Genomic DNA, 26,441 nt, shown 5'->3' on the forward strand with positions numbered 1-26,441 from the left:
AAATTATTGCTAAATACACTTGAGGAAGTCAGAGGAGTTACAATGTAAACATGGCAAAAGAAACAGTGGAAAACAACATGTATGAGGCATAAAACACAGGAATTAAAAAAACAGGAAGATACTACATTTTGTTAGTTAAGATATCAGATGATAGAATACCAACAGAGAGAAACGATGATATTCTATCAACAGAGAGAAACTTCCTTAACTGTTTGTAGAGTTAAAGAGTGACTCATCGGGCATCTGATCTGCTGGACTACAATTAAAAAACTCTTGAGTTTCAATCGCCCGCTGGTCCTTGGATTTTTTGTCACTTATTACTTCTTTCACCTATGGTGGTGTGAAAAATATGAAGTGCACTGTGGTTGGGAGTCTACAAATTGTAGGTCCCCCTATAACTGGCTAAGCCAGTTGAATGGTTGGAGAATGGCAACTGTACACCAGTGGCACTGTGATGTTCAGTTCAAACTCTATGCTGATAACAGCTTCAGGTAACAAACTTCGAGAGATGAATCGTAAGCACAGATACATAATAATAAAACAAGACATTCTGCAAGTAATTAGTAATACCAGATGGTGATTACTATGCCATCAGGGTGAACGACAGTAAGGTGCCTAGAGACAATGGTGTTTCCAATGCAAAAGGTTTAAAGCCAGAGGACAAGAATTGTTTACAGAACTGGAAGAATGTAGTAATTAATATTCTCGAGAACGTGCAGAAGAAAACTACAGAATAGACAAGACATTCATTAAACTTATCACATAGGAGAAAAAATAAATAAATTTTATTCAGGCAAAGGAACAGCATGTCTTTAGTAGTTGTTACAGCACAATGGACCTTTAGCATGTGTTGGGCAGAATTATAGAATGGAGCAATAATTATGGGTTACTGCTTGTCTGGGATTGGCAGATTTGAAGAGATCTTTTGACTAACTTTAAAACATCTGATCCAGTGCCACTTGAGAAAAGCTTTGTTCTGCATATGTTAGTATGCTTAAGAATATGTATGTCAGTACTACAGCTTCCATTAAACTGATGGTGAAAAGTTAGGAATTGGAAGAAGAGTTGTGCAGGATGATTCTGTGACACCAAAACTACTCTCAGCAGTACTACAGGTAAGTTTCCAGGTCCTTAAATGGGGGGAATGAGAATGGAATACATATCAAAGGAATACAGCTGAATCATCTTTTGTTATGAACTATGAAATTCACAACCAAGCAGCATATAAAATTTTCTGTAGAATATGCATCCTTGTCTAAGGTTTACAATAGAGTTGCAGAAGTGTAACAGCTTATTGGTGACAACAGGCAAGAAACTGGAAAACCTGAATTAAAAAAAGTATACAAATACCTTTCCAGCCAATCTTCCTATAATTTATCACAATATTTCAACTGTGTGATGTAAATTCTGATCAGCAGTAATGTTTATATCACATAAGTACTGAACTTTTCTGGTATAGACAGCTTGAAGTTTTATCTAGAATGGCTAACAATCTCCACGTACTTAACAGAAGTTGCCTGCAGTGGCTGCTAATGTATAACTTGACTCATTCCACATCCCTGGTGGCCTCCTCCTCAACTTGGAATTTGCAGAGCACTAAGCCTCCATGAGTTGCTAATAACATTGTACTGTTTGTTTTTAGTATAGATAAACTTCAATAACTAATAGAACTCAATAGAGAGAAACTGATGGATAAAATGAAAATCAATTCTAACACCACTTAACTGATGTACAATATAACAAATATTAAAAAGAAAATAGTGTACAAATTACCAAGCAAGTTGTAGAAGTTGACAAGCTTCAAAATTAGCGGCAGCTGAAAACACTAGACAGAGTATAAACAAAAGTGTTAAATGCCATGGGGTGCTTTTGAGAATCTAAACAGGGTTTCAAATTCTGATGTGTCTGAAAAACAAAGCTCACTGTTAGTGAGTTTATCAATCTTGACTTATGGCAGGAAATACGGACTTTCAACATAAAAATTATTAAAAAACTGAGGGTTTAGTGTAATGGAAATACAAAAACGTTAAAACCTAAATAATTTGTTATAGCTGAATGTATGTTCTGCAACAAAGTTCAGAGTGAAACCTCAGCAAATACCATTTTCTTTTAATGTTCTTTACAGTATCAATAGAATCAACTCAGACAAAGCTGCTAGTCATCAGAACCAGGCGCTCTTATTGGTAGACGAGATGTAATAGTTGAAGAATAAGACTGGTGAAGCTTCAGGAGATAGGAAAGGTGACAATGGATTCTGGGTCAAGGGAGATTTTATGACTGGAAAGAAAGGGACATTGAACAAGCCCTCAATGACAAATTCTGGCACGAGGGGGCTGCTGGTTCTATAACCACTTTACATCTTCCTCGCGTTTTCCACTTAAAATATTTTAAGTTAATGGGTGTTCGCAAATATCTTACAACCTTGTACTCTGGACACAGTCTTAAGTATTTCAAATGAGTTTCCAACAAAATCAAATACCAGCTTGTTGTTGATAACTCCACAATCAAAATTTTGGGTGCGGGTTAATTGAAAAATTGCAAACTCAGTTACAAAATGTGGTAGTTCTCGGTTTTCATATTGACATCTAACAAATTATGTGACAATCTCAGAACTGGCAAAAATTACTAAATTCACAAACACCCCCAGTGAAAAGAAGCTACTACTATTATTCCTTCTTATTACATGGCATGATATGTAATACTTACATGAAACTTACAGTATAAAATAAAAGAAATTAATAATTCTAGATTGTTATTTACAGACTCACAATTACAAAATTTGTTAATACTGTTTCAAATGTGCATTTCAAGCAACATGCTGCTACATATTTATAAAAAACCATTTAACACGTTCAATGATTTTTATTTTTAAATAAGCATTCCACTATGGAATTCATAATAAATTAATCTCACAAACTTTGAGCCAATAATGCACAGGGAAGCTGCACAAAAGCCAAACACAGTTTAACTGGTGCAAAAACATTCAACCAGTAAACATTAAAGCATCTCACTTAATACATCACTTTTCAACAGACAGATTTATTTATCTTATATAAACCAAACAATTACACAAATAAAAGTATCGAGATTCAGAAAGTGCTCACAATTTAAAATAAAGAGCGACTTTGATACCACACGAGATAAGTTAGCCATCTGAGGTGACAGTGATTCCTTTTGCAAGACTTCAGTTTCTCTCCATAATGAATTGTTATGAACTGCATAAATGAATCCTGATGTCTGCTATAACTTAACACCTTAAATATTTATACGATTTGTAACGGATATAATTATTTTTTGCAAGTTCCCACAGAAATTCATGAACAACATCTCCAAAATTCAACCCTATACTTTAATTTTAATATGTTAATAGAATTATATTGCAGCATCCCATCTTAAAATTTATTTTCTGATTAAATTCTATCTTATATGCAGAATTGCTTTATAAAACTCTCACAAAATGATGCAACTAGAACTCTGGATGATAGTGCACTAACAGGTAATAGCTTTAACTTTTTACTGATGGGTACAAGCCTTTACTCTCTGAACAATGCTTGGGGTTTTTTTTTTTTTCAAGCTGAATTTAGGACTGTTGTAATGAAAGCAAAGGAACACAAAAAGTGAACAACATGAAAACAGGACACTTCTATGTACACATTCTGAAACACATGATGTCTATTACAAATTAGACAAAATTGAGCTAACTTTAAAAACTGAATTTTACAGAATTGTGTGAGCATTACAACACAGTACAATTCTTTCCTCACAATAACAAAATTAAAACAAGTTATCCAACGACTACTCAGAACTACTTATTTTATGGGATATTAACAGTTTGTGTTCAGTTTCTGTTTTTATGTTAACATTGTGCTCTTTATGTAAATATCTTATACGTAAAGCATAAATATAAGTAACATGTGAATCTGAAGTCCTAGATCCAAGTTGATGAATGACAGTTTCAGTAACAGCATTTTTAAAAAGGTAAGTATGATTATGAAATACAATGAAGACCTTATCAACTGACGGTGTTCAATAAAAAAATTTAGGCATCTTACAGCAACTCAATATCCTACATTACTTCGTTTGAAATAAGCAAGAATTAACCTCAGTCTTTGCAACAATCACAATGACAACGAGCTTGTTCCCAGATTTGTTGCAAATATAACTGATTTTCTTCCATTTTTCATTCACTTTCAAGTTTTAACACATACAGCCACCTTCAGAATCCTGTTGGTCATTTTGCTGGGGTGTCTGAGTCTGAAGATCAACAGCTACAGAAAAGTGGTTAAGGGAAAATATGAGTAACTAGATTAAACAAATTACAGTAGAAAAATCCCATCAACAAATCAACTCATTTATATCAACCATAAGTAAAAGTTATTCAGAGAAACCTAACATTTTTGTGAACTGAAGAGCAATTAGAAAAAGTTATTTTTAAGACATGCATTACATTATTTATATATAACCATATAAGCATGCTGATTAGTCCACGAAGAATTAGATTCATATGTTTTAACGTCACAAACAGCTTACACACTACAATTTTCCTTTCATCATCCTCTTGGTCCATGTTTGATCATAGTTTAAGACACTTAATTCTGACAGAATAACCTTTTCCAATCTAAAGCACAAAATGCATGCATGCAGCACAAATTCTTTTCATTAGTCATTCACCAGCCATAAACTGTAATGCAGCATTGAATGACAGTTCCACAGATGATAAGTTATATCAGTATGGATTGCTATTTAATTTTTTAAAAGAATTTTCTATTTATTGCTACACTATGTTCTGAAGGCAAGACAACTGATGATTCCTGCAATTAGAATACATTTTTGAACCAATACAATTCTATGTTTATTCATTTACCACTGGCATCCTTACCCAGGAATCAGCCAAAAATTAAAGGGCAGTTTTGCAATTTAATTCTTGTTAGGATTGAAGAAAATTTAGAAACTGTATGAATTCTGTTGCAACTGTGGGTGTAATAGGTCTTATAGCATTGGTGAAGGAACATACACGTTTTGAGTCCAGTACCTGGATTCCTTTAAAAGTTTGTAGCTGTTTCTGATCAGTTAGAACAGGTACATGAAACTATTCAATCACACTTCTGTATGAATAATATGCTAGAGTTCGACGCAGCTGAATCAAATGCTACACCTGCTTCCGCGACGTTCACAAGACTTTCAGATTATGTGACAGGCCAAATTTTGCACATCGAACAGTGAATATATGTGCCTCTATATTGTGTAATACATGTAATCTACAAAAATTTCATTATGCAAATCAAGCATTGCCTATACCACCAAGTATTTCCTGAGTAGGGTGAAAGTGAAAATTTGCAACAGAGGTCCCAAAGCCAAATACTGTGGCTTCCCATAACCCCGCCCCCTTTGGCACTCTTACCATTGACACTAATTGCTTATTTTTACTTACTAGTTTATCTTTCAGAAGGAATAATCAGGAAAGTGAACAACTTAAGGGAAGTAGAAGCATACCAACTGACTTCATTTCTGAAAGTCTCCCAAAAATGACTCGCATTTTACCTTCATTCTAGACAGTTAAATTTGTTGATAAGACTGATATTTTAACTTAAATCACTTTGAAGTTCATATCAATGCAGCAGAATACTGCACTGCTTTGTTGGTTTCTCTGTAGGCATTATGAAACTAATGCCTTATCTAGCACAAATCAGCAGTAAAGTGAAGACGTTATTGGGGGGGTGGGGGGGGGGGGGGGATAGTACCAACAGATGAAATGCTGTATCAGGTTGATTTGCTTCATTCGAAGTCACATAATAGGCAGAGTTTACTAATTTGCTGTGACCACTGGATTTTTTTTGTTTCATTCTAGCTGGAACACTTAATATTTAAAAATTACAATGCTTAACTTGTGAATGGATAATAAATAATTTTCCAATTTATATTTCCAGAGATGACCACTCACCTGTCTCATGAAGCAGGAACCAATTGACAGAAAAACAACTAACAGATGCAAATTCATGGTCTCTTAATATATCATATCATAGTTCTTTGGATACAAAATCAGAAGAAAAATACATTACGATTGAGAAGTGACTGATGTAATTCTTTTGCCTTGCAGTCATGGAGTTGCTGGGCACATACCTGTTGCAGATACTGCAATGGATATTCTATATGAAATTAATGTGCTCTCCAAATTTTCTTTAATGTACTCCAGAATGTAGCAGCAGAATTTGTGCAATAGGTTTGTAACTCAGTCATGAGCTCTATTAGTACATTAGCATTTCAATATAAGAACTAATACTTACAGAAAAATAATTGTAAACAAAATAGATATTGAAAATGTTTTAATTATTCAATTCGCAGATGACATTTAAATGCTTTTAGCTTCTGCAGCAGACAATCTCAAAGTAACGAAACTTCCATTGGAGGAACAAAGCAAAGCCAAATATTACCCAGTAGGTATTATTGTCACTAACAGGAGTTAAATTACTGACTATGCAGTGTATGTGACATGTGACACTTGACACATTTTGTACCACAAAAATCTCAATGGCACGGACGGAGAGGGAGAGTAAGTAAGAATAGAGTAGAGAAGAGGGAAAAAAAAAGGATATATGTTGAGTTGACTTTCTCAATATTTTCACCTCTTACGTGGATGTATAACTAGCACGAAAATATGTAGTTTTCAATGCCTAAAGCAACAGTAGTTATTTGTATAACATCAAATCTTCTGCAACTGATTTCATACAGCAGGTTCAAATTAATCAGAGCCACATTTGGTATTGTAACAAAGTCTATTTGATGAGCCATGATATGATAAAAATTTCATTGTAAAATATTGAAATAAGGACACTTTGTGACACATGAACAAAAACACAAATATAAAAATAAATTAAGTCTCACATTTTTATTTCCATCTACCTTTACAATTTTTTTTAGTTTTCAATTCTGAAAAACTATATACAGACATCTCCAAACATCATTAATCTATCTACCTACTGTTTAAATTGTTTTAGACAGTCAGGTAAGATTGAAATGCTCAATGCATTAATAGAATTGCTTTGTAAAATTTGGTAAAAAGTAAAAATTACATTAATTGAACTACTATAAACAGTAGTCACAAAATTCATGCAGATTTCTACATATGAAGCATAAAATTTCCAGAAGTGAAATCAATTCTGCAATGAAGATTCATCTTAAAATGCACTTCACAAGACATACTATGGCAACATACTGTTCTCTGCAGGTACTATATAAATAAAAATATCTCAGCTCTCAAATGAAGCCAAGTCAGATTAGGTAACACTGAGTTATTAAGCAAAACTTTTAGTTCAATATAATGGAATGATTTGTATACTACTGAAGGCTTCACAGATTTACTATTTTTATTTACACATGAAATAATTACTACAATTAGAGCTGAGGACTAAAAATAACTTATGTACAATGCGCATTCATATTAATAAATGGCAAGTCATATACAAAACAAATGATGAAAGCCATTGATAATGACAGGTTACTGTTTTTAATGAAGACACAATACAGTTTGATAAACTGACATCAACGTACAAGTTCTGCAACATACCCAAATGAAATGTGAGGCTTGTATATTGTCTGCATAGAATTTCTTTTCTTAAAGAAATTTTTCTACGCCATTTACGCACAAATTATGCGGATATGCACAGATGCCACTGCACACAATTTTATTTGTCTGCATCTTTCCAATATTTTTATGGAAGTACTTGCCGTTGATCACTAAAAAACCTGCATGACAATCAGCTTTAACCCTCAGTGGATAAGAAAACACAACCTTACTTAATTCCACAGTTCCTCAAGCTGCCAATGCCCACGAACAAATTAGTTCTGAAAGCATTTTTCTGCTGGCACACAGCAAAACAATTACACACAATTCATGTAAATCTCATTTGAGGAGCACTGACTTTAATACCTGATCATGTTGTGTTAATGTACTGCAACCATGTGTTTTTGCTCCCATGTAAATTATAACAAACCAGTCTTCCAGCAAAAGGAGACTTCAGTAACCTTTCCTTAAGCATGAGCACCCTCCCTCTTGGTTTTTCACTTCATTGGGTGTATCCTTTAACACAACCTCTTGCACTAAAAAAATATTAAGGAAAATAATACAAAACTACACAAAATAATTATGAAGTCACAAAAATTAACATAAAAGAAATGAAACTGAACAATGAGAAGAATAAACTAAAGTTTTTCAATAGGCAGCGTGACGTATGAAGCTTTCTTTTCAAAGTGCATTAAAACAAATCAATAAAAAATCAAAGTTTTACTGGCCAACTTCAGGGCTACTTTGAGATTGAAGCACAGATGTGTTTACAAACTGAGGATTTAACAAAGTATCTACTGCTATTAGATTATTAAAAATGTTGCCATTGAAAACACACACACACACACACACACACACACACACACACACACGAGAGAGAGAGAGAGAGAGAGAGAGAGAGAGAGAGAGAGAGAGAGAGAGAGAGAGAGATCCCACACGACAGTGACAGGCATCATCGTTGTTGGCAAGGCAAGAGTGTCTCTTTCAATATATGATACTGCAAGGACACTTAACTAAACTGCAACTTACATCTTTACAAGCCAATATGAAAATTAATGGCACTTGTAACCTGAACCAAGTATGTACTATTACGAAAACAACTGTTGTTCATTTCCTTCTTCACACAAACGCACGTTCACAAACCGCAAACAGATGGATTAGCCTGAATGTTGTACAAGTATAGCGGAATGCTCAAAACTGCCATTTTTATCTGGAATCTACATCAAATCTTTTATTTCTGCATTATTAACAGTTGTGAGAAACATACAGGTTTCTTACATTCTGCGTGATAGAATGGCCACCAGGCCATTCTGTATGCAGGCAGGGACATACGTACAAGAAGAAAATTATACTGCATATAATACTGTCTCAGTTGTTTTAAGAATACTGCTGTAGGAAAGAGGACATCCATAATCCGGAAATAAGAAATTTGTATATAGCATGCAAATAAATGAAACATTTGAACACATTCAAAATCAAGGAATTATTGCCACTTAAATATTTAAATGTTGACTAATATAATGCCGCAACTATTGGAATTATGAGGATGAAAAATGAAATACAATTATACAGCCAGAACATATAACTTGTTACAGAAATTTGAATAGCACACAAAATTCTGAACTAAAACTACACATAACAAACCAAATAAAGTTGAATATGTACTTAGGTAATAATACAGTTACCCTACAGTTGTAAGACCTCTGCTCATCTCATAACACCTACACAAACTTTGACTACAAGGAAAGGATTTTCTGAAAGTGAAGTATCATCTAAAACCAAGTCATTTACTTGTGAGTTTCGAATTTGTCAGGATGATATTAAGAAAGACAAGATTCATAACAATTAAGATGGGGGGAGGGAGGGAGAGAGGGAGAGAGTGAGAGTGAGAGTGAGAGAGAGAGAGAGAGAGAGAGAGATATTCACAGTCTTCCACAGTGATCAGACACAGAAACTTCTCATGTTATGGCTCACCACTTTGATATTTCATTTCATCAGGGGAAAAAAGGGTCTGTGAAGACACAATGATGTTCTCTCCATATATAAGGGAGTAAATAGCTTCTGGATGTTGAAAAGGTGGGCTGGTAATTTTAATATTTGTGAAAAGAGCTGCTGAAAGACTGTGCCACACCTACCGTATGTTCTGTCAAACAAGAGCCAAATGATGTGGGCACTGACAACAGTGCCACTGCTGTTGCTTTTGCTGCCACACACTAGTCAATTCTATTTGTCTATCCATGCATATCACCACCTTGCATGCTTTGACCAGTAAGTTATCCTGTCTCTCATAAAACAGCTGTAGCAAAGTTTTAACACTTTTTCCTCTCGTATCTCTATTCAGACTTACCTGCTGTAAGTGACATTAGTTTATAACAACATAATGCATTTGAAAGCTCTCAGCACTAGATCATGGAAACTTCTTGTGTTTACCTGCAAGCTCTTTAGTGTATTTTTCCAATGCAGAGAATATAAAAAGGGTACTTCCCAGTCTCTCTCTGCCTCCACAGTAGATAAATTTTTATATGGCCACTGTATGATCTAGAAACTTTTATACTATTACTTCACCGAGGATACATATTACTGAAGTATTGGCCATGAACTGGTAAGAGTATGTCAGTTTGACGCCAACTGACTGCAGCCTTATTCAGGGCATATACGTGGACAACAACAACAAAAATTCCCGGATATTTCGTTTAAAAAATATACTTTTTCCCGGGCGAAAATACACTTTTTCCGTGCTAAGTGACATTAGGTTTTCTGTAGATTTTTCCTTTGGAACTGCAAAACTTATCACTCCTCTGAATGATTAACATTTTATACACTAGCGTAGAACTTCTCAGGAAAAAAACAGGGGAGAGAAGTTTTGGAAAGACTTTTGATGTGTGGGGGAAAAAAAAAAAAAGGGAGAGACGTTTTGGAAAGATCTTTGACGTGCACCAACACATACGCTGCATATTTTCGTATTACGAAAGTATAAATTTGAATTGCACCAAACACAGCACATTAGTTTCCGGAGCATTGAAACAGTAATTGCGTTGTCCTTTTGTAAGCCAATCATATCTCATGCCACGTATTCTCGCCAGCCGACGACAGCAGATATTCAGAGCATAGGACATGTGATGTCATCAGGCAATAGCAAGATCACTGTTATGTAGCGCTAACACACAAGGAGGAAAAGTTAATGGTTTACATTAATATACATAGTATAGCTACAAGAAAAGCTAAGCTTTCACATATAATATTGACCTATTTTGCGTGTGTTATACTTTAAGATACATCACTCAAATGTGCCAGTACATTTAAAATAATGACATAAATGTCTGGTCTTCTGGGCTCAAAATTCTTGTAAGTGGCTGGTCCACAAAGTGTTCAGTTTCAAACACACTGTGATTCAAGAAATTCATCCCACTTTCTCATACATAACATAATTTATCTTGAGTAAAAAGAAATTTACTTTGAAAGTAACGCTTTTTGAATCACCGTTCGCAATACTATCCCGAGACTGATAGAATTATGTTAGATTTAGCAGTTGCCAGAGAGCACCAGAAAACAGGCATTATTGCGTGTGCGCAGCTGCAGTGGTGTAGGAAGTCTCCACGTATAAAGCACGAGAGCTTACATTATGCCATAAAAGATACAGGACATCAGAGGATACTCCAAAAGCATCGGAATTTCGTGAACCATACTAAAATGCATAATTCGGCTTTAAGTGCACGTGGTTGTTTTCCAGATTCACAATGAAGCAGGTCCCATTTGATATTAACTTTTCAGTGTGGTTTTTGGGATGTAAATTTTCTTGGAGTACCAATACTGTATTATTTCGTATTTGGTTCTTTATTATGGCATAATGCTGTACATGGCACAAGATGAAAACGTGCACCTGAAATTCAGTGAACAGTTGAACAATCCAATAGTATGGAACGAAACACTGTTTCAAATAAATTGATTGCCTCAGCAGAAAGATTGATATAGCCAAATTTCTTTGGCAAACTGACAAAAATAACTTTATTGTTCTGCAAGGCGATTAATGCGTGACTGCTAATAATTTCGAAATAAAATCAGAAAACTGAAATTAATAATATATTTTTGCCCTCCGTAATTATGTGAATTTATTATAATTCACTTGATAGCTCCCGGCCACAGAAATCCGTTTTGTTTTCATTTGACCTGGGAGCTGTAAACGACGAGGAAATAACAAAATCACTTTACGCAAACAGGGGTCACGTGGGGAAAACCCCCTCCCCACTAATTTTTGTCGTTAGCATCTGGCTGCTTGCTGCCAACACAACTAACAGCCACACTTCAAGTAGCGGGAAGCGGGAGAAGGTACTGACTGATACGTGAGCCAACTGTGCATGTGCATGAGCCCGCTGGCAACGGGTCAAACAAACCTAATGCAAACAGTTGTGATGTCACACTCATAGAAAATAGTTTATTGCTACGAAGTATTACATAGCCTTCGCCCTAAGTTCTTTGACATATTTTTTCTGTTTGTAGACGCTTGTGCGTGCACGATGGTTTTATTGTTGTAAATGGCGCATTCCTTTGCCAGTAAAGTTTTATTTTTTCCCTCTTGTTTATATTTTTGCTGCAGTATCATCCTCCAGTAGCAGGACACAGTAACATTCTTCGCTAGAGAATCAATTCTTACCAGTCAAAATTACAAAAATTTAACTGAAAGCTAGAACAATGAAGAATTCCCGGAATTCCGAAAAATTCCCAGGTTTTTACCCATTTTCTCCCTGATGAAAAAATTCCCAGGTTTTTCCTGGATTTGCATACACAAATTTTTCAGTACTGGCAATAGTCAGTAATACATTGCTGTGCCACGTATCAGTTCATACGATTCACTGCCATATAGAGATTACACAGTCTTAAGGCTCAGGTAAAACTGACTACTAGAAGTAACGAGTGTAAATTTTTCATGTAACAGAATTTCAGTCTTTCTTAATTCGTACCTCCATGAGTAGAGAGACAACTGAGGTAACATAACAGTTATAAAATAAGTGTCTATGAAGTCCCTGAAGTAACAAGAGTCCCTCATATTGACTGGACGTATAGTAAGGTGCAGATTATGACATTTGTTAATTAAAACTCAGTTAACTTACAAGACAATTACCATCACAGTCAAACAGCACAGACTACAAGTGGACACACTGCAATTGCACCCGAGACAACCCATGTAATGGCATGAAATGTTCATATTTACTTATTGCAGCATCCGATACTTTTCAAAGTTCACCTGCAACAGTGACGGTGTTGTCACTTTGATTTTTGTTGTTGTTGTTATGGTTTTAGGGCACAAAACTGCTACAGTCATTAGCACCTGGTCTGTGGCTTAGGAGAAGGTAAAAAAACCAACTGGAAATCGGCAGCAATGGGAGCGAAACTCAAAAAAGTGGGGGAAACTAAAAACAGAAGGAAAGCTTAAAAAACCACAATAGAAGGGGGGGGGGGGGGGTTGTTTGTCCCCAAAAAGAGCTTCAAATGACTGACGTCATCTCACTGGCACTAATAAATTCGAGAACGCGATCGGCTGAGCGATTGTCATCTGCTAAAATGGAAGATATATCAGGCAACAGTTGTCAACAGGCACATAACGGAGTAACTCAAGTAAAAGGTGTCTCATCGTCCACAGTTGAGAGCAGTGGGGACAAAGCGGGGGAGGGTTGACACTTAAAAAATGTCAATGACTAAAAAGACAGTGCCCTATCCGGAGTCTAGTTAAAATTACCTCCTCCCAACGACAAGGTCGAGAGAAAGATGTCCAAGCACAGGGAAGAGCTTTCACGTCCCGCAATTTATTATTGGGAAGTGTAGACCGATGTGCATGCCATAAAAGAGCAACACGACGACATAAAACACTCTGTAGATCGGCAAAGAGAACCATGTTAACAGCAGGCTGAAGAAGAGAGACTGCAGCCTTGGCAGCTATATCGGCTGCCTCATTTCCAAGGATACCAACATGTTCTGGGACCCAGAGGAACGCCACAGAGACGCCCCACCCCGATTATACAGGCAAAGGAGGTAGCGCAGACTATGGTATGATAAATGCAGCAACATTTGGATGTGGATACCATCTGATCCTGGGGCAGAAGAGCGAGAAGAAGAGAGTGTGTGTCGGAGTTCCCGCATGGAGAAAACAGTATTATAGCTTTCGCTATTTTGAGAGGAGGAAGCAAGAGGTTGCACTTCCACTGCACGTTTCTTCAAAAGAAAGGCTGGTGGGTAATTTGAAGAGCTCGAAATCTCAGCAAAATGTTGACCCATTGAGTTAATAATTGCGACAGGGTATCATGCCTGACAGTGAGCCCAGAAATCGGGGAGAAACTAGGCGCTCCAGATAACCGTCGAATTCGACTCCAAACTTCAGAGGAGGGAGTGAAGGTGTTAAAAGAACTAGTAAAGAAGTCCCAGCTTGCCTTCTTGCTATCGCGGATGATGCACCGGCATTACGCACATAACTGCTTATAGCGGATACAGTTGGCCAAAGTAGGATGGTGGCGGAAAACGTGAAGAGCACGTCGCTGCTCATGTATTGCGTCATGGTATGCCTCGTTCCACCAAGGAATTGGGGGGCGCCGGGGTAAATTGGAGGTGCGAGGTATTGAACATTCCACAGCTGTAAGAATAACTTCTGTAATATGAGTGACATGATCATCCGACACTAGGAAAGTGACTGTCATCGTATGTCGCTAGAGACGAAAAAAGTGTCCAATTGGCTTGGGCAAACTTCCAGCATCTCGGGCGCATAGATGGCAGTTATGGCTGCAATCTAAGGACACATGGAAAATGGTCACGCAGGTGTGTATCAGCAAGAGTGAACCATTCAAAGCGCCGAGCTAGTGGAACAGTACCGACCGAAAGGTCCAAATGAGAAAAATTTGTCGTGGAGGCAGACAAAAATGTAGGGTCCCCAGTGTTGAGGCAAACAAGATCCGCTTGGTGGAAGACTTCAATCAATAGGGTGCCTCACGGACAAGGACATGGAGATCCCCAAAGCAGGTGGTGGGCACTGAAGTCCCCAACCAGCAAGTAGGGGGAAATTGGGGGCGGGAGCTGACCAAGGAGATGAGCTCTTGACATCGGTGTGGACAATGGAATGTACACAGTACAAAGAGAGAAGGTGTATCCAGAAAGGGAAAGACGGAAAGAAACTGCTTGGAAGGAACAGTTTAAGGGGATTGGGTGATAATGGACAGTATCACGAAGAAGAATCATGAGTCCTCCATGTGCTGGAGTGCCATCAACAGAGGGGAGATCAAACCGGACTGACTGAAAATGAGGGAAAATAAAGCGGTCGTGGGGATGCAGCTTTGTTTCCTGATTCATCCCGATGCTGCGGATATTCCAATGGATAATTGACATAGGGTGGACAGGAAAGGGAAGAATCTTACCATGGTTGCCCTCGACTCAACAACTGCTGAGAGCCGGTGACCGACAGCATGGAACGGCATTCAGCCGAAGGCAGAAGATCCTGACCCATAGGCTGTTCGGGAGCAGCTCCTGCCACCAGCGATCGGCCGCCAGCAGTGCGCCTTGGCGACACAGAAGACGGTCGAGGGCGGTTACCACCAGGTGGTGCTGTAGATGAGATATGCCATGGCAGAGGAGGAGAGGAACTGGGTTTCTTATGAGCCTTCTTAGAAACAGGTCGTTGAGATGAGGGAGAAATCGATGGTTGAGAAGTCGGCGTACATAAAAAATCTTCGAGAGTATGCTCTTTTTTGGAAGTCCGGGTGTCTGATTTTGGGGCTTGTGATTTAGCAGAAGCCGAAGAAGGGTGAGCCGTAGAGTGAGAAGGTGATAGTGGGGAGGTTGAATGGGTGATCTTCGCGCTGGCCGATCTGATGACCGTGGCACTAAAGGTGAGATCACAAGTCTGCTTGGCTGCCTGCTTAGTAGGCCGAGAAGATGCCAGGACAGTGCTATATTTACCTGCAGGAGGCACAGAGGGCTTTTGACTGGTGAATAACTTACGAGCAGCAAATGTCGACACCTTTTCCTTCACTCTGATTTGATTTCCTGAATAAGCCTTTCATCTTTGAAAATGGGGCAATCTCGAGAGGAAGCAGCGTGGTCACCCATACAGTTGATGCAACGAGAGGATGGAGGTGGACAAGCACCTTCCTGGGCATCCTTGCCACATGTAACACATTTGGCCGGATTGGAACACGAGTGGCTGGTGTGATTGAACCACTGACACCAATAGCAATGTTTAGGATTGGGGATGTAAGGGTGAACTGAAATTATCTCATAGCCCACTTTTATGTTCGATGGAAGTTGAACCCTGAAATGTGAAGAAGATAGTACGGGTTTGAACCAAGTTCTTGTCAACCCTTTTCATGACTCAATGAACAGCCGTTACGTCCTGGTCAGACAGGTAGTTTTGAATTTCCTCATTGGGCAATCCCTCAAGGGAGTGTGTATAAATCACCCCGCATGATGAATTTAAAGTGCGGTGCACTTCCATCCAGACAGGGAAGGTGTGCAGTAGTGAAGTTCGCAGCAATTTTTGTGCCTGTAGGGCACTGACTGCTTCTAACAACAAGGTGCCATTTCGTAATCGGGAACAAGACTTTATAGGACCTTGAATTGTGTCAACACCTTTCTGAATAATGAAAGGGTTGACTGTGGAGAAGTCGTGACCTTCGTCCGACTGAGAAACATCAAGGAACTGTGGTACTGATGGAAAAATTGTCCGTGGCTGAGACTCATTTAACTTTCGCTTGTGAGCAGACATACTAGATCATGAGGAAACCATTGCAGAAGTATCCCCCACAACTACTAGCGTCTCCGATGGCGCACTCCTTCCTTGTGTGGGCCCTCTGAGGGCATGCCTGCCTTAGGTGATTGTTCAAACCTCAAGTGACACCTTCCGAGAAATGGATGGAGGGACCAATCGGCACATTCAGAAGGTACCAGCTTGGGCAATCACCCCTGCCTGCCCTGCCTGGGCATAGCCACTACCAGGGGGTACATATGTGACCTACCTGTCTACCCAGGGCGGGGAATTATGCGTTACCCCGTCACCGTCTACACATGGGAATGCGTGGGTCGGCCTTCAGACACACACAGGAAGGAAAAAAAGACAAAGGGAGAAACAAAGAAAAGGAAAGAAGAGAGGTCTCAAATGCCACAGCGGAGAAGAGGATAAAGAGAAGAGGCAAGGAAAAGAGAAGGACAAAGGGAGGACAGAGACTTTCCAGCAGAGAAAGCGAAGATGGGACTGTCTTACAGTTACAGGCGTCCTTATCCGGACGTAGGCACACAACATACTCCCAGAGGGGGAGAAGGGGAAGGGAAGAGGCGGAGGTGGGGGGTGGGGAGAAGGATGGGGGATGGGGAAGGATGTGGAAAAGGAAGGTATGCAACCCGGAAAGGTACGAGGGCCGCACTAGCTTGGGGTCCTGTGCTTGCCATGCAAGTATCCGCAAAAGAGTTATGGACTCCCTGGGGGTTGTCACTTTGATGATGGCAACTAGCCATCTCTATGCCTGGATGCCACCTTCCACTGACTCATGGCAATTTCTAGGCCTTATTGTTTCATGCCTCTATCCTGTGACCTCATAAGTTTTCACATGGTTGTAGGAGACTGACTGCAGCTCTACCCTACAGTGACAATATCCATCAAAATAGGATACATACCAGGAAAGCAAGGGATGGAACTAGTTTCCTGGCTGTTATGAAGGTCACTCTTAACCAACAACAAGCGAAACAGAATCTCTATCTCAACACACCTGGAGTGCAATAAATTTTGTGTGCTTTACCATCATTCAGGACAGAGAGCTACGTACTCCGTAATTATGTCGAGAAATACGTACAATATTCTAGATTTGCTACCAGCACCATTTCACATGAAATACCAAGTTAAGCTGTGCGTCTAGCAGAAACGCTGGCATGGTGGACATGCCACTCTTCTGGTCAATCGAACTATCATTCCAAAACATTTTTTTGTGAGAAAATAAGCCAATGGGGTCAATAAGTATGTTCTCTTATGTTTGGTAAGTAAAGGAGTTCCACAGAGAAATGAACTGTCACACAGAGACTGTAGCCCAGTGTACACACTCTACATTTGCAAGAATATGGAACATCTTTTGAGATTTGAGTGAGGGAATGCCTCTGCTGCCAGTCAATGAACACATTGTTTTATGTTGGCAGCAAGGTTGCCTTTTCTGGGTTTAGAAGTTACCTTCAGCTTGTTGACACCAGGCTCATGGGGTGAAGACTATCAGCATTGCATGCAGGCTGTAGGTGTGACTTCTTGTTTGTAGCCTTCTACCCAGAAGTGATCATGGCACTCTGGTTTGAAAAAAAAAAAAAAAGATCCTGTGTAGATCTCTAACAACAGTTCTTGATGTGAACTGCTGGTAAAGGGGATAGAGAGGGAAGAAAAAGGAGAGAAAGCGTGTTAAATAACTCTGAAGTTCGTTTCCACTGAATGCTGTGTGTTTCTTTGCAAGTCAGTCTGGTCATTATTAGCCAAGAGACATACAACCAACTAAAACAGCACACACTATCTGAGAGGTACAGTATATCACACAGATGCTTAATGTTAAAAATCATAGCATGCACATTACACGAGGAGTCAAACAACATATTACTTCACTTCATATGTTGTTCACAAAATGTCTGTGCAAGTTAAAATTTCTCTGATTTTACAACAAAGGCTAACAATTTGTAACTGGAGTAGAAGAGAAGGAGAAACGGGGAAAGATAATAAAAAAATGCACACACTACCATGTAATATATGGCCACACACTGAAATGGGTCATCATTATCACCTTACAGAGAGCTCTCCCTTTGCTGAAATATGACTTAGTAGCCTGTATTAGTAAGTGCATGTTGTTGTTGTGGTCTTCAGTCCTGAGACTGGTGTGATGCAGCTCTCCAGGCTACTCTATCCTGTGCAAGCTTCTTCATCTCCCAGTACCTACTGCAACCTAAGTCCTTCTGAATCTGCTTAGTGTATTCATCTCTTGGTCTCCCTCTACGATTTTTACCCTCCACACTGCCCTCCAATGCTAAATTGGTGATCCCTTGATGCCTCAGAACATGTCCAACCAACCGGTCCCTTCTTCTTGTCAAGTTGTGCCACAAGCTCCTCTTCTCCCCAATTCTATTCAATACTTCCTCATTAGTTATGTGGTCTACCCATCTAATCTTCAGCATTCTTCTGTAGCACCACATTTCGAAAGCTTCTATTCTCTTCTTGTCCAAACTATTTATCGTCCACGTTTCACTTCCATACATGGCTACACTCCATACAAATACTTTCAGAAATGACTTCCTGACACTTAAATCAATACTCGATGTTAAATTTCTCTTCTTCAGAAACACTTTCCTTGCCATTGCCAGTCTACATTTTATATCTTCTCTACTTCGACCATCATCAGTTATTTTGCTCCCCGAATAGCAAAACTCCTTTACTACTTTAAGTGTCTCATTTCCTAATCTAATTCCCTCAGCATCACCCGAGTTAATTTGGCTACATTTCATTATCCTTGTTTTGCTTTTGTTGATGTTCATCTTACATCCTCCTTTCAAGACACTGTCCATTCCATTCAACTGCTCTTCCAAGTCCTTTGCTGTCTCTGACAGAATTACAATGTCATCGGCGAACCTCAAAGTTGTTATTTCTTCTCCATGGATTTTAATACCTACTCCAAATTTTTCTTTTGTTTCCTTTACTGCTTGCTCAATATACAGATTGAATAACATCGGGGAGAGGTCTCCCTTCCCAACCACTGCTTCCCTTTCATGTCCCTCGACTCTCATAACTAACATCTGGTTTCTGTACAAATTGTAAATAGCCTTTCGCTCCCTGTATTTTACCCCCGCCACCTTTAGAATTTGAAAGAGAGTATTCCAGTCAACATTGTCAAAAGCTTTCTGTAAGTCTACAAATGCTAGAAACGTAGGTTTGCCTTTCCTTAATCTTTCTTCTAAGATAAGTCGTAAGGTCAGTATTGCCTCACGTGTTCCAGTGTTTCTACGGAATCCAAACTGATCTTCCCCGAGGTTGGCTTCTACTAGTTTTTCCATTCGTCTGTAAAGAATTCGTGTTAGTATTTTGCAGCTGTGACTTATTAAGCTGATAGTTCGGTAATTTTCACATCTGTCAACACCTGCTTTCTTTGGGATTGGAATTATTATATTCTTCTTGAAGTCTGAGGGTATTTCCCCTGTTTCATACATCTTGCTCACCAGATGGTAGAGTTTTGTCAGGACTGGCTCTCCCACGGCCGTCAGTAGTTCCAATGGAATATTGTCTACTCCGGGAGCCTTGTTTCGACTCAGGTCTTTCAGTGCTCTGTCATACTCTTCACGCAGTATCATATCTCCCATTTCATCTTCATCTACATCCTCTTCCATTTCCATAATATTGTCCTCAAGTACATCGCCCTTGTATAAACCCTCTATATACTCCTTCCACCTTTCTGCTTTTCCTTCTTTGCTTAGAACTGGGTTTCCATCTGAGCTCTTGATATTCATACAAGTGGTTCTCTTTTCTCAAAAGGTCTCTTTCATTTTCCTGTAGGCAGTATCTGTATTACCCCTAGTGAGATAAGCCTCTACATCCTTACATTTGTCCTCTAGCCATCCCTGCTTACTTTCAATAACTGTTTTCAATGATTTTCCTTTCTTATCCACTGGTCACATTTCAGAAGTTCCCATATATATCCTGAGCTGCTTGTTTCCAGTATCCCATCCACAGCCAACTGTACTAATCACTGCACAGGTTTATGGGCACAATCTGTTTCTACCATTTCAATATTAATTTCCCTTTTGTGCTGCTCAGTTATTTTCCCATTGATCCAATATCCTCTGTGTATTTCCTAATTAATATACAATTCATTCTGTTTCCCATACCCCTTTTTTGCCAGATAATTAACCTTCAGCTACAGAAGCAAGCACACATTCTTGATTAAAAGTAAACTAAGCTATCCTGTGCCCCCCCCCCCCCCCCCCCCAAGTAGAAATTTCTACCTATATTCATTTAAATCTTGCTATTTTATCTTTGATTTCTGAAGAATTTTTTATTCATTACCCTATTTACCTAACATTTCTGTTCTGCTTTAATGTAATTATTTTCACTTTTAGTGATCTATTCTCAGCCCCACTGCTGTTATTTCCATGTTTGTTTCAGTTGAAAACTTCGGGTTCACCAATCAATTCGGTGCCCATTTTAAATACTTGCATCTTCAATTTACTCAGTGATGTGTAACAAACTGGTGTACCATATCTACTGTGGCTAACTTCTTTGACAGCCAGGTGGACATTCATTAGGTACCACTGTTTCTGACGTTGAGTTTTTCATTCAGGTGTACATGCATTTTTTGTAGGGAGCAATCATTTGTGTTGGGTGGGGTCAGAGTTACAGTAGCAGCATTATGAGCGAGTGTAATCCACGATATGAGATTAATGGTTACATTCGTAAAGCAGGGAAAACATGGTGGAGAGCAGAACATTCATTAGTAGTACAGGTCAAGAGATGTGAACTCTTAAAATAGCCTGATAGTGACTCAATGAGTTAATAATCATGCACAAATAAAATCATGGGCAACAATCCACAAAGCTACTAATGATTGTAAAAGTGAAGAGTGGGAGTGTAAAATTTAACTATCCAGGATGAAGTGTTAGTGAAACTGATTTCTTCAGATTTTCTTTTCAAAGTGCATTAAAACAAATCAATAAAAAAATCAAAGTTTTACTGGCCAACTTCAGGGCTACTTTGAGATTGAAGCACAGATGTGTTTAATAATCTAATAGCAGTAGATACTATTGAATAAATGCTATTCTACTTTCAATGAATGGGAGGGGTACTAAGTCAATAGTCACATGTTTCAAAATTTACTTGTATGTGAGCTCTAACCTACAAAACAAATTCCAATTGCCTTAATTTATAACTAATAATATCCCTGAAACAAGGAAAAAAGTGAGGGTTAGTAGCTAACACTCCTAAGCACCTCTCTCAACCCTTCACTTCAGGTTACTTTTCACTAATAGTCCTTTGCATAAGTTACTATTTCTGCTGCAAATATACATAAAGAATAATATTTACATAAATAAGCAATGTTTAGATAACGCATATTTCTGAAAGCATGTACCTAAAATTTAGAAAAATTACATGTAATAAAGGAAACATGAATACGAAGGAGAGTGATTGTGGAATCATATCACTACTATATGCACACCGAAACTTGACATTTCACATATGGGAAATGCCAGGAGTGGAGTTACACATAGTGTCTTAAATTCACCTACAGAAACTTTCGTATGAAAAGCCAAGTTACATTTATATACAGTGCACTACTTCCATTATCAGACTGGATAATGCTTCATTCAATTACGTAATGGGAAAACCAGGAAATATTCACAACAAACTGAGATTTTTCTTAAAGTGCATTTACAAATACTGCAATATTCCACTGTCACTGTGGAAAACATATAAGCTACCATATTAACTATGCGGCTGTCTTAGTTATAATAATAATAATAATAATAATAATAATAATAATAATTACTCTGAGATAATTTAAAATACCTTAATGAACAAAAGCAAAAAACTCAAAACTGTCAAAATATGCCACATTAATCACTGAAAACTAGTGTCTTAAAAAGGAGGGTGGTGGGTAGTAAGTGAAGTTAACTTTCCACTGACCTATTAGGAACTACTACCACCTTGAGACACACACACACACACACACACACACACACACAACTAAAAATATATAGAGAACCAAAATTATTAAAAAAATATATTTCTTGTATTTAAGGATACTGTCTTCTGGTGGTTTGTTTTCAGTAGAGTCCATGCCTGGAAGGGCTGCAGCGACACGTCGGAAAAGCTACAAAACATTGGAAATATTTTGCATTATTTTCAAAAATACAACATCCAGCATAAATGATGCTTTTAATGTCTTTCCAATTTATATTTTTAAGCAAATCAGTGCAACAGTAAATGCCACAATGGTTTATTGAGGAACTTAGAACTATAAATAAAATGTATGCTTCTCTTTATTGTGATCATGGCAAATAGCTTTTACAAAATTCCTTACAGCAGTGAAAATGAGAAAGTACTTGAATCAATGATGCTACATGAATGAAGTACTGCACTGTATATAAGTACATCACGATGGTCCCAATGGTTACAGATTGTTCAGTATGACAATTTCAGCATCTTTCACTACATGATGCTCTGTAATCCTGCACTGACTCATCTTCAGAGGTGATATATGAAACCTTGGTTAGGTGCCTATACTATGTGACATCAAAACTGGTTGAAGTCAGAACATGGTAACTCAAACCAAATCTGACGATACATCCAGTCCTGTATATACTCAGTGGAGGACACTTCTGTAAATAACATTGGCAACAGAAATTTGAGTGTATACTGGAACCAGAGTGGTCATCAAATCTTAATTTTCAAATTCAGGTTTTTTCCCCTGGTTTTCCAGGTTGTCACATAACTTATTTTTATCCACATGAGGTTTGCAAACACAATGTGCTGGAAATAACAAGTAACATATTTTTAAAGTGTGTGTCATACAAACTAAACCAAGTCATGTTATGACGTGCAACACATAGCCTACAATATAATCGACCAAGAGCTACGTTCATTTATATAACACTGTCTGTTCATTTAAGCTACATGTCTTATAATCATTTGATGGATTGAACAGCCAGTGTGTGACAGGAGCAACAAAGGGTAAACTCACTAAAATACAGAATCATTTCCCCACAAACTAATGGCTGTAGAATGTTGCATTTCATTCTGAAAGAATACTTTAGTTTCTTCTAGAACTTTCTCGTTGAAGTTTATAGAGGCAACAATAACTTAAAATTGGTTTCTTTACCACAAAAATTTCTTGTATTAGAGGTGGCAAAAAAAATGTAACTGATAGAAATAACAGGTTACTGAGAAGTAAAGGTTACTGTGATAACCGCTCATCTAATACTGGCAGTTATTTCAATAACTGCCAACAGTGCCTTGCGCCATCTGTTGACCGAAGATCGTATTACGCTTTTGCATCAACTCATTGGAGATCTGGCTACGGAGGAGAGGAATAGACCATTTGGAGGGCGTTCTATTGGTCGTGGAAATAAGAGACTGTGTGCCATCTGTTGATAGAACTGTGTACTATTTCATATGCCTTTGCTACTTTCAGCACAAACAATTAAATAAAGTTAATATCAGAGTGGTGGCTGATAGGAGCTGCAGTACAGGCATTGACATGTATTGTCGTCCCCTTGAGCCACCGCCTTATTTGTCAATTTAGTTTAGGCGGGTAGTACAAATAGAGTTACCACAAGAAAGTCGAGCGACTATGGAAGTACCTGTCAGAGGTCAGTCTTTTTCTCTGGCAGTTATCGTTATTTGCTCACAGTTCTTGTTCCCTGGCAGCTAATGGGCAACCACAACAGGTAACCTGGAAGTTGGTAACTGAGTAACTATGTTCCTGATTCCAGTTAAAGGTCGTAGACCCCAGTGATATTTCCAGAGAGTATAGTTACCGGAGTGAACAAATATTTTTCGTACTGCTACAGAAATAGCCTCTGGCCATTGGGGAGGAAGGTGTGGGGGGAGGAATGACAATGTGTCAGAAAGCATAACATAAAACGTTTGAATATAATACGTACTATCCTCATCATCTGTCAGGAGACTGTCAGAATATGTGAATATATTACAGTAAATTGGAGCTGCTAATACGAGGGTTGTTTTTTAAGTAAGGGCCGTTTTTATTTTTAAAAAAGATACAAATACTTTTGTAAAAAAACTTTTTATTTTCTGATTCTACACACTTTTACCTATTTTTCTACATAGTTGCCTTGTTTATTTAAGCACTTGTCATACCGTACAACTAAGTTTTTAATTCCCTCTTCAAAGAATTTGGCCACCTGCTCCGACAGCCAAGAGTTCACGGCCGCTTTCACTTCATCGTCGTCATTGAAGCGCTGCCCGTCAAGATGGTGTTTCTGGTACCGGAAAAGGTGAAAATCGCTAGGAGCAAGGTCAGGGCTGTATGGTGCATGGTCCAAAACTTCCCAGCCAAAAGAATAAATCAAATCCCGAGTTTTGAGAGGTGTGAGGCCTAGCGTTATCGTGCAGGAGCAAAACTCCTTTTGTCAGCATGCCGCGCCTTTTGTTTTGAATTGCTCTGCGGAGCTTCTTTAGAGCTGCACAGTAGGCACCTGAGTTTATTGTCATTCCTCGTGGCATGAAGTCCACTAGCAAAACACCGCGCCGGACCCAGAACACAGTTGCCATAATCTTGCGCTTTGACAGCGTCTGTTTGGCTTTGACCTTGACGGGTGAGGTTGTGTGTCGCCATTCCATCGATTGTTGCTTGCATTCGGGAGTGATATGGGATACCAATGTTTCATCTCCAGTGACAATTTGACTCAATATGTCATCCCCTTCTTCCTCGTAACGAATCAAAAAGTCCAATGAAGTGGCAAATCTCTTCCCTTTGCGGTACTCTGTGAGGAGTCTGGGGACCCACCGAGAACACAGTTTCTTAAAGTTTAGGTTTTCAGACACAATTTTGTACAAAACCAATCTTGAAACTTGTGGAAATTCCAAAGAAAGGGTGGAAATTTTGAATCTTCTGTCCTCACGATCTTTGTTTCGACTGCAGCCACCAAATCATCAGTGGTCACAGAGGGCCGGCCTGAGCGTTCTTCGTCATGGACGTTTTGACAGCCATTTTTAAACACTCTAACCCACTGACGCACTTTACCTTCACTCATTGCATTCAAGCCATAAACTTCTGTTAACTGACGATGAATTTCTGCAGCTGATAGGCTTCTCGCGGTCAAAAAACGTATCACTGACCGTATCTCACACGGCGGGTGATTCAATAATCGTAAACATTATAAAGTAGCACAGCGATGCGTACACGTCAGCTACAGAGCTGCAACTTGCATCAGTGTGAACGGGAAGGATGCCGGCAAGTGGTGCGGTGGCTTGTTGCGGCGTCCGCGCGAATTACGGGACTATGCGCGAACGGCCCTTACTTAAAAAACAACCCTCGTATTTACAGGATTAATACACTGCCAGAATAAAACATAGTTATGCACTTTTAATAAATGTATCATACACAGAATATCTGATCTTGACTGTTGTGACCGAATGCTCAAAACTGGAATATAGCAGAATTTTTACTTAAGCTGGTCTAACAGTCCCTGTTAAAATTTTCATCTATAGTGTAGAAGGAGTTGCCTATCAAAAGTCCCTGTAAACCGTCCTTTATCTGAAACTTAAGTTTTTAATGGCTTCTGACTTGCTGGCAATTTATTGAAAATGTGTGTTCCTGAATATTGGACCCCTTTCTGGACCAAGGTAAGTGATTTTAGGTCTTTATGTAGATTATTGTTCTTATTCCCAGTATTTATATTATGTATTGAGCTACCGGTTGGAAATACTTGCAACAAATTTCATGAAGGAATAAAATGTACTAGGAAGCAGTGGTTAGAATACAAGTTCTTTGAACAGGTTTCTACATGATGATCTTGAATTTACACCACAAATGATTTTTTATTACACACTTTTACATGCTAAAAACTTTTGCTTGGTTGTATGAGTTACTCCAGAATATGATCCCTTATGATTTAATACAGTAAAAGTATGTAAGCTTTTTTTTATATTTACGCCTCCTACATCTGACATCATTCTCACTGCAAATACAGACTTGTTTAGGCGCTTCAGCAATTCTGTGGTATGCCCTTCCCAACTGAATTTATTATCAAGTTGTAATCCCACAAATGTCAATCTTTTTGATCTGCATGTCTTCATTTTATACACATGCTGTTTCTGGAGAAACCTAGCAGTTTTCCAAATCTCAAATAAAACTTGGATTGGCATACTCACACTTTC

General features: G+C 38.5%; 1 protein-coding gene across 2 annotated transcripts in view; it reads right to left on the reverse strand.

Moving 5' to 3' along the window:
- Nucleotides 1-3,519: 3,519 nt before the first annotated feature.
- Nucleotides 3,520-26,441, reverse strand: part of LOC124802453 (ras-related protein Rab6) — an 81,490-nt gene continuing 58,568 nt past the window's right edge. The window contains exons 6-7 of one of the 2 annotated variants that reach the window (XM_047263366.1): nucleotides 22,347-22,413; nucleotides 3,520-4,268 (exon numbers count right to left, since the gene is read on the reverse strand). In XM_047263366.1, coding sequence (XP_047119322.1) covers nucleotides 4,198-4,268; nucleotides 22,347-22,413 — 138 coding nt within the window. In that variant the 3' untranslated portion in view covers nucleotides 3,520-4,197. Of the gene's footprint in view, nucleotides 4,269-6,861; nucleotides 8,098-22,346; nucleotides 22,414-26,441 lie in introns of those variants that run through there. The other variant, XM_047263280.1, reaches the window with a different exon arrangement.

This window comes from Schistocerca piceifrons, chromosome 1 (assembly GCF_021461385.2).
Source record: "Schistocerca piceifrons isolate TAMUIC-IGC-003096 chromosome 1, iqSchPice1.1, whole genome shotgun sequence".
Lineage (NCBI taxonomy): Eukaryota > Metazoa > Arthropoda > Insecta > Orthoptera > Acrididae > Schistocerca > Schistocerca piceifrons.